Here is a 9,593-nt window from a genome sequence, read left to right as displayed (position 1 = left end):
ATATATATTTTATGCTGGCGTATAATCTCGATCCAAAAAGTGCAGTTCTGGGTTCAGTTTGAAAAAGTATATGGTTTTATTTTTGCACGAATGGATGAATAAAGAATATTTTATTCATATTTTTTTTACTTTTTTATGTAGAAATCTTAAACTTCTGGTTTCTTTTGGGGTATAATTGTCCATCTAATATTCTACGTGCTTAGACCTGGGTCAAGTTTAAAATATCTAATTGTTTTCTCAATCATTTTTTTTTTCTCGTACTCATAAAAGTAAAATTAATTTTCAATTTCATCACGGCTAGAGGTTTTGTTTCAGGTGCTCAGTTTTGTAATTTCTCATTTCTCTCAGTTTTATTGTTAAAACTCCTCTACCGTTTGTCAGACAGTTAACTCTTGGCGCTTTTGAAACATGTTTTTCTTCATTTCTTTTTAAATCCAATACATTTGTTTTATTTTCGGGAATCTCAAAACTTTTTTTTAAAATTTATTTTAGAATAAAATTAACCACTCTTGAGGAGTTCTTTTTAGACTTTTTTTTTTTTTTTTTCCTACGGTAATATTCTGTCCTGCGCTCAGGATTTCATTCTTCTTCGAACATTTACGAAACATGCGCTGGGGGAGAATAACACATGAATCCCTTTACGCCTAACGTGATGCAGTACTGGATGTGTGCAGCCTCATCCATCTTGTCTCGACAGGACATTACGGAGTGCGACGGCCCTCAGAGCAAGCTGACAGAAATAAACACGGACGTGAAAAAGCACTTTCACAACCTCAGATTAAGGATTCAGGTGAGAGTCTTCATTTATTTTTGGTACGAGAGAAAACAAAAAAAAAAAACATTGCTTCTGGTGAGAACACGTTTCGCAAAAATGTCCGTGTCGCTTTGCTGTTTCATCAGGACTTTGAGCGGATGGCGATGGAACAAGACAGAGAGTCGGACAAGCAGGCTTTGCTCAGTCAAGTAGAGGGACACAGAAAGCAGATGCTGAGGTGATCGCCATTGGATAACCGGCCGTGTTTTTGCTCTGTTCATATTTCTGAGTGCGTTTCTGCTCATTGGACACATTCTTTTGTTTGCAGCAACCAGACGGCCTGGAGGAAAGCCAACCTCGCCAGCAAACTGTCCATGGACAAAATGGAGAAGCAGGCACTGCTTAATGGAGCCGATGGCGACGTGAGGAAGAGGTGAGAGGGCAGCCTGCTGCTCTGTCCTTAAACATCATAGAACCGCAGCTTTCTCTTCAGAAGAAAGTAGCTTTTCGGGTTTTTTTGGTTTTTTTAAAAGAGCTGCTTTCGGATTTCAGGAAGATGACCAAAGAGGGCCTCGCCCAAAGTGCCAGTGACATTACAGAGAACCTCATGAGCATCAGCCGGATGATGGCCCAGCAGGTTCAGCAGAGCGAAGACTCCATAACAACACTAGGTCAGTCACGGGAAGACCGGTTGCTAAACGCTAACTTCACCAACGTCAGATTTATGCTTTTGCAAACACTTCACACATTGCAGCGACCTTAGGTTTGTTAAAAGTCAAAATTTATCCTGCTCTGCTTTTCAGAGAAGATATTATAATAAACACCCCTTTTTTATTATTATTATTATTCCTGGTTCAAGCAACCTCGTCGAGAACGATCCAAGAGACGAACGAGGAGTTCAAAGCCATGACTGGGACCATCCAGCTGGGCAGGAAGCTCATCACCAAGTACAACCGCAGGGAGCTCACTGACAAGCTGCTCATCTTCTTGGCGTTGGCTCTGTTCTTTGCGACGGTTCTCTACATCCTCAAAAAGAGGCTGTTCCCTTTCCTGTAGACCAGAAGCTTCGGAGGATTCCCCCCCCCCCAATCCAGATGAATCTCCCTACCATAGCTGGCTGACGTTCGCTGTGAATTCCAAGCCGCTCTGGAAAAATTCTGTTCGCAAATAGGAGGATAGTCCTGCATGTCTGCAGTTCTTCTTAGTGTTTCATTTATTGAGCTTTACGTTTGTCACACTAAAGAAAACAGTGCTTTAAATGTAAATCTGTGGTTTAATGGCCAGCTAGATTACAATGTGTTTGTGCGTCATTATTGTTTTTGTTCTTAAATGATCTTAGAGGTGGAAATACACAAGAACAATGCATGTTTTTTTCTCTCTCCATCAGATAATTAGTCTGATAAAAGTTCTAAAACTACAATAGTTTGTAATATAGTCGATTCATTTTAAATGGTAACCTGAAATTACATGCATGTGCATTTTGGAAGCAAATCCAGAGCTGAATGTTTCTGTGCAGCTGAGTTTGCCAGTTTTTATTATTCAGCATAAGCAACTTGCAAAAACACTTGAACCTTTTTGTATCAACGCTGTTCGTCACCAAGTTCTGTACAATTACTATTATGTATAATTTATAACTGCTAAAAAGTCTCCTGATTTTCTGAATTGCCATGTCGAATATTGTCACCTTCGTAAAATAATGGCTTAAGTCATTTTTTTCCCCAAAAGTGATTTTTGGACAAACAAAAACATCTCGCAACATCTTCTGATGCCAAAAGATGATTTAGGCAAGGAAAAAAAAAGTTACTTTTGACAAAAAAAAAAAAAGACACTGCCCATTATTTTACGAAAATGACAAAATGTTTTTATGTTTTTCTTTTGTTTTTTTGTTTTTTTTGAGGGACCGCACTTGTTTCAGGTTTCATTCCGGCTTCAAACCCAGTAGGGTTTTGTGTGCTGCACTGAAGCAGCAGCAGCGCCGTTCACACCGGCAGAGATAGAGCCACATTCATCCGCTGCCTTTCTTCAGATAAGACCCGGAAAAGCAGATTATTCCGACAGCCCCCCCCCTCCCCCCCCCTCTGCCCTCTTATTCCAGTGTGGGTGGTGGATGAGTGAGGGTTGATATTTTTAGGTTTGTGCGCTGCCGTTATCTGACGTCGCCTTTTCAACACCACAGAGGAGAGGATGGTCAGAGAAGCTACATGACCTTGCTAGCCTCTGTGCAACTGCTTTTCATTGCCTGTTGGTTTGTCATACGAATTATTTTTATTTGTAATTAATTAATTTATTTTTTTGCCAGATTTTTAATAAACATTTACCGCTTCTGTATTTACATTTGAATTGCAGATTGTGTGTATTGTTTGAAAGAGGATGACTGACAGAGTATGTGTGAAGAGACCTGAGAGACGCGTAAGCATCTCCTTCTCATCTGAAGTGGAGGCAGTTGGGCTGAGGCTGCTCCTCTCCTGTTCGTATATAACTGGACACTTAGACGAGGCCTGGTGCTCTCTGTTGAGCAAATTAGACTATTCTTCCATTTAGCACAGAGATATTGTTGATCGAGTGGTTTCGTTTGTATCTCAACAAGTGGGTCAGGGTCTCTGAAGAGCACAATGGGGAGCACGTTTCCCCCCTCACACGAAACGAGAGGCCGAAACTTCAGCAGCTCCTCGTTTGTTTGACACGCAGCTTTTTCCTGAGATGAAAAGCGTGACGCACAGGAATCCATTTGCGTTGTTTTGGGAATAATTTCCCCTCGAGAATAAGTATTATTCATTTTCTGATGATGCTCTTCAAGCCCTTGAAACTAATATTGCACTGTAGAAAGGACTGAGGATGCTTCTGCTCTGCCTCTGATACACATGGTGCCAGTGGACGGCTGTGTTTATATGGGTTGTATTATGGATTAAATAAAGTTGTATTATAGATTAACACATCCATTCACCGAAAGGAGCTATTCTAAAATTTGTGGTGAAATTTTTTTCTGCGCTACAGCAAAAACTTAAAGTTTGTTTCCAGCTAGCTTAGCTACAAATCTAATGCTAAAGTCAAACTTTGTAGAAAGTTAGCTTCCCTGAAAACTGCACACCCTAGCTGGTTGTCAGGGAAAACAATAATATGATTTAACATTTTATCACAAGCCATCTTTTTATTTGTTTCTTTTTAGCGTGCGGAATAAACCAGAGGGGCAAAATTACCTTCGTGATGATTTAAAATCCAACTCATTTAGTTGAATAGTTATGTTTTTAACACACTTGAAAAGTTTGTAACTTGCCTTAGACATACAGAATGGCAATAAGTAGCCATCCCATTTAAGACTTATTCAGATAGATGTTTGCAAACTGTTACAATAAATGTCACTTGGTTGTAAAGGTTTATTTTATCAGTCAAAAAATAGGATTAACTTTGCTTTTCGACTAATTTGTCTACTGTCGGTTCGTCGTTTACTTTTTAAAACCTGACTGAATAAAAACCGTGTGTAGCCTACTTCTCAGGAGCACAGTTTCACTTTTGAGCCTAACGGCTGTAGTGATCTCATGTATTTATTGGTTCAGTTTGAATTTTGAAGGGATGCTTTTGTCAAGCTTTGACTGCATGCAGACACATTAATAGCCAGAAACGCACGTGCCAAAGTCCATAAATCACACATTCCTACTGCCGAGTCCAGTTCAAATTAATTCTTTTAAAGTAAGATTTATTTAAACCTACTTCTCAGTGTGGGCGAGAAATAAGTACACCTGAAACGCTGACAATATAGATTTCAGGTTTTTTTCTTTTTAAATCTTTTCGGTATTTTTCACATTTCAAGTTGTCTTCAAAGGTTTATTACGGGTCAAGGTCGCGACCGGCAGCCGGCTCTGCCCCCAGCGGCCTCTAAGCGTTTGTGTACAGAGCGAAGTCGGCTGACAGCCGGCTGTAAAAATGAATAAACTTTTAATAACCTTTTCACCTTGTTTAAGTAAAAATGACTGAAGCTTTCTAACAGCCACTTGAACATTTTAACCTGACAGGAACCATGCCAGGGTTTTTAACGGCCACTAATCTCCATTATGAGGGTTTATAGTTCATTCTGTCAGGATGGCATTAACACACCGGGGTCGTATTTAAAGTTCCCTCTTGGTCACCACTAAGTCACCAATTTTATTTCAAATCCGAGGAAAATTTGGGAAAGCAAATTGTTGGGAGTCTTTTGATAAATGAATCGCATACGTTTTCTTCAAGTGTTTTAATATTTCCTGACCCAAAAGTATGGGAGCTGTGAAGACAAAAGACCCTCAGTTGAGTCAAATAAATTTTAAGTGATTGTGAAATAATTTTTGCTCATCTGCGTTGTCTTCCTGTGCTAAAAAAAAAAAAGAAAGTAAAAAAAAACACACAAAAAAATAATCGGAGAACTCTGCTTAAGGTTGAAAATGAGACTGAAACTGTAATGTATTTTTTAGATTGTGCTCCAAACAAGAGGCCCGTAAACCTCTATATGCCGTTGCTTTGCATATAAAACCTTAGACGAAGCTCCTTTTGCTGGCAAGTTTGACTAAAACATTAGCTGAGAAGATCGACCCACGTAAAGCTGGATTCAAACTCCAGTTCCTGCTCAGTCAAGGCGAGTTTCACATCCACAGTCATGACAGTTCTTAACTTTTACTTATAATACAAGCCACATATCCAAAACAAAGTATATATCTACACTGTAAAAGTCAGTCTTGAAGGGTGTTTATTAGTAAAAATTCAGCGTTTTAACCAAAAATCTAATTTGTAAATGGAACACTGGATTAACTTTAAACTCTCTGAACACTAACTACTTTGTTTGGATTAGAATTTGACTGAGAATCTTGTTCTGTGTGATTTATGACTCTACTGTGGAAGCTAACTGAGCTCATGATCCTGTATGAGTTATATAGGGGTTATAATTACTTTTTTAATTCATAAAATACAAATGGACAAAACAATATCTTTTGTGCTTAGTATGTAAGTTAATACAAAACCATAACTTTGCTAATCAACTGGAGTAAAATGATCTTAAAATGCAAATTTCCTTCAATTTGCCTAGGAACAAATTTGGAATTGTTGAATATCTCCTCAGGAATATTCATTCAAAGTATCATAAGCATATAGATGTTTGCACCAATTTCCTTGATTAAACTCTACGTCTGTTAAAAGCTAAGGCTGCTAGAATTTAATGATTGTTAACATTGCATTTATGTCCAATTTAAATAATTTCATTTCAATCATTTCATTGTTTAAAACTCAAGGTCCTTCAAAATTATTTCCTACAGGGAGAATTTTGTACAACAAATATATGAAGCAAACCCACAGGCTTTCTTTCTCTAAATTTAACAAACTGTTTGAATATGTTTACAATAATAATAATAATAATTATTATTATTATTATTATAATGTCCTGACAAATTTGAAATTCAAAATAAAAGTAGAATATGTGAGCTTATGTTTCAACCTTTTTTTTATTATTATTATTACTACTACTATCATTTACGCAGAAATTACACAGTGCGCCAAAAAATGACGTTTGAGTTACTTAGGGAAAAGCAAACAAACAAACAAACAAACAAAAACAAAAAAACCTGGTGCTAGAAACAAGAACAACCCAAAAGGCATAGCCAGAGCTATATAAATACTCCTTTCTGTGTGGACACCTTTAGAAATCCGCATGCAGTCTCAGAATCCACTCAAACTAACTTTTGCTACTGGATGATTTCGTTACCACGTCCTGATGCCGTGCAGCGAGGACACCCCGCTGCTGGGAGAAAACGTGTTCTGGACATTATTCAAGTCTCCCACCCCAAAGTTCACGTAATTCCCGTTGCCGGACGGGCCCTGCACAGTCTGCATGGCGCCTGCAGGATAACTGCACGCGTAGTTTGTGTTGCATCCGGGCCCGGTGTAGTTGCTGAAGGCCGGGTAGTTGTTGTAGGCGAAGTGATTGATGGGGCCCACGCTGTAGGAAGGGTTGTAGGCGGCCGCTTCCCCGGCGAGGCAGGGCTTCCCGTCCCGCACCAGCACCGGAACCGACACCCTCCTGGGCGGCGGCAGGGACACCATCTCCAGGCTCTGGTCCTGCCTCTGTCGCTTGCACTTGTACCTCCTGTTCTGGAACCAGATCTTCACTTGGGTCGGGGTGAGTTTGAGCACCCCGGCCAGGTGGTCTCGCTCCGGGGCGGACAGATACCTCTGCTGCTTGAAGCGGCGCTCCAGCTCGTACACCTGCGCCTGGGAGAAGAGGACCCGCGGCTTCCTGCGTCTCCGAGGCTTGGTCCGCTCCAGCTCCTCGGTCTTCKGGTCCTCCAGAGGCCCGGCAGGGGCGCGGAAATCTTCCGACAACCCAGACAAGAAAGAGCGAAAATTAAATGCGAGTTTCCATCAACTTTATTGCATCAGACATGGTATTGGTGTGGAAGCAACATGATCAAACGGTGCTACACTAATAAAAAAACTTTGTTGTAATTTAATCAATATCATCAATTTGCAGACATTGTCGTGTTGGTTAATTTTAGTGAGCAGAATCATGAAAGCTATACAGCTAAAAACAAATGAATTTTAAACACGTAAATACATTTGCTTAACAAATTAATTAAATGAAATTAATAAAACTGGTTAATTAAAATTGTTAAATAAATTACATTTAGGTTTTTTGTCTTTTTTTTAACGATTTAATCTTTAGAGAAGGCGATATTTACCGACTAAATATCAATAATAAAAATAAAGAACCGAAAGCATATGTTTCTAAATCCTCAATCCAGAATCATCTTCCTTAATGTGAATTTGAAAACCTGCAAAATCAACTGGATCAATGCCAGATGCAGCCATTAGCAACAGCTGCCCTGAGGTAAGAAGCTCATGTTGCAAAGTTTTACTTTGGGCATTAGTGTTGTTGCTAAATAAGTTGAAAGTTAAAATAAATTAAATGGATATAAATCTGTCTCTAAAACGTATTTACTCTCATCTACACGTCCTTTGAAAGTTCTTAGCTTCTACAAAATCGATGTCTTCTTTCATAACACAATCTGAATGCATCCATATCCTTGACGTCCACAAGCAACAAATCACGACTGACTGACCCCAACATCTTCAGTAAGAGTCTTAATGACAGGAAGGTTATATTTAATTTAGTTGGACGTCATCCATTTTTTTTCTTTAACTTCATATTTACCAGCAGATGTAGTTGATTAAAAGTTCATGTTATGAATAATTCCCAATAAAGGTCATTTTTATGAGCGTAAATGGCGCATTTGCGGGTGAGCAACGCGCGCATTTACAGATTTGACGCCGATTCCAATCACTTGTTAGAAGTCTTGTTGCTTGTTTGCATTAAGCTATTCAATTCCTCCTTGAGGATTTACTCAAAGTAAAGTGCCCTAATTTTTGCACGCAGGCCCGCGATTTTTTGCTCACCTTTTCTTCGTTTCTCCTCAAACGCGTCTGATTTCGCACCCCTCTCCATTTCCATCCCCGTGTACGATTTGCCGTAAAACGTGGGCGCAAAGTTGCCTCTGCCGGCCTTGTTGGAGTCTTGGATGTCCTGCGGAGACAGGGCGGAGGAGGCGGCGGCGGTGGCGGTGGACATGTCCCGGAGAGGCTCCTGCTTCAAGCGGGCCAGCATGCAGGATGAGGTGGCAGAGCAGTCCATGCGCGGGGAAATGTCAAGAGAAGATACCATCACGTCGGGATTCTGCTCCAAGTTTAATATATCCTTGACAGAGAAGGGTGTGGACGTGCTGGGGCTGGGAAACATTGCCAAAAAGACGCACGAGAAAGAAGGGGGGTGGGAAAAAAAGCTATGAAACTGTCATGTGGAAGCAACAAAAAAAAAAAAAAAAAAAAAGATGTCAACAAAGACTCTCCTGCCTGGGAATATTTACTGGTTTTAAGTGTTAGTTTGGTCAACCAGACCAGACTTGAGTGAAGTGTGCATTTTGGATGTCAGCTTTGTCTCCAAAGTTTTTTCTTTCTTTCTTTCTGGGCCTCTCTCTTTCTCTCTCCTGGCTGTGACGCAGGGAGGAGGAGCAGGGAGGAAGAGGAGATTAACCTAATGCATGTGTTCTATGACGTGAGGTGATGCCAGACAGCATGTTCAGTACGTCATTTATTATTATTATTTTATTTTTTATTTATTTATTTTACATTTTTATATGTAAAAAAAAAAGTTGTGCTAACAAAATGCTGTTAGCATAACTTTTGTTATGACAGCCAGTTTGGGCTGCTTCTTAGCCCAGACTGGATGAAGAGCATCTGCCATCTTTGGACTTTGACTGGTCCATTCAAACACCTGAATATGCGTTGATTAAAACCACTGTAGAAAAAAAAAAACTAACAAAAAACGTCTCTAATTTACAGTAAAATACCAGCAGCTGTGTTTGCCAGTATTTTGTGGTAAAATTCTGTGGTTGCAAGAAATTAGTAAAATGTGCTTTAAAGACTTTTTTGTTGTTTTATTTTTTTGTTTGTTTCTTACAGTGGGCTGTTGGTTTACTACTATTCATGCTTGAACATGAACTTTGGCTGATTTACCTGTGTCTATCTCCCATCTGGCTTCCTATTCCTCAATAAGAAGAGTGTCTCTAGCATAATGCTGCCACCACCGTGTTTCATTGCAGGACTGATGTGTTCAGGTAGAGCTCGTTTTTTTTTTTTTTTTTTTGTGTGTGTGGATAAAACGCAACATTTTGGGCTCAACTGACTTCAGTTCCCAAGAGGGACAATTTATCCAATCACCGTGCGTCAGACCTGATTAAGCGAATAAGTGATCACAGGTTTTGATAACGTGGCCTAATTAGGAAAGGTTAATGTTTCTTGTGGTTGCTATGTGTTTCGAGGCGTAGGT

The 9,593-nt window shown here is 39.7% G+C and overlaps 2 protein-coding genes across 2 annotated transcripts in view; one reads left to right on the top strand and one right to left on the bottom strand.

The window, feature by feature from the left end:
* bnip1a (BCL2 interacting protein 1a) overlaps nucleotides 1–1,810 on the top strand; it is a 2,858-nt gene extending 1,048 nt beyond the window's left edge. The window contains exons 2-6 of the mRNA XM_008419553.2: nucleotides 698–790; nucleotides 901–992; nucleotides 1,083–1,187; nucleotides 1,307–1,425; nucleotides 1,614–1,810. Of these exons, the coding sequence (XP_008417775.2) occupies nucleotides 698–790; nucleotides 901–992; nucleotides 1,083–1,187; nucleotides 1,307–1,425; nucleotides 1,614–1,810 (606 nt within the window). The remainder of the gene's footprint in view (nucleotides 1–697; nucleotides 791–900; nucleotides 993–1,082; nucleotides 1,188–1,306; nucleotides 1,426–1,613) is intronic.
* Nucleotides 1,811–6,406: 4,596 nt separating this feature from the next.
* Nucleotides 6,407–8,504, bottom strand: nkx2.5 (NK2 homeobox 5). Its single transcript, XM_008419552.2, has 2 exons — nucleotides 8,165–8,504; nucleotides 6,407–7,083 (listed from the first exon to the last, which is right to left on the bottom strand). The coding sequence occupies exons 1-2, from the start codon at nucleotides 8,502–8,504 to the stop codon at nucleotides 6,473–6,475; spliced, it is 951 nt and encodes a 316-aa protein (XP_008417774.1). The 3' UTR covers nucleotides 6,407–6,472.
* Nucleotides 8,505–9,593: the final 1,089 nt, after the last annotated feature.

Source organism: Poecilia reticulata, linkage group LG10 (genome assembly GCF_000633615.1).
Source record: "Poecilia reticulata strain Guanapo linkage group LG10, Guppy_female_1.0+MT, whole genome shotgun sequence".
Classification (NCBI taxonomy): Eukaryota; Metazoa; Chordata; class Actinopteri; order Cyprinodontiformes; family Poeciliidae; genus Poecilia; species Poecilia reticulata.
This window is presented reverse-complemented; position numbering and strand designations above follow the sequence as displayed.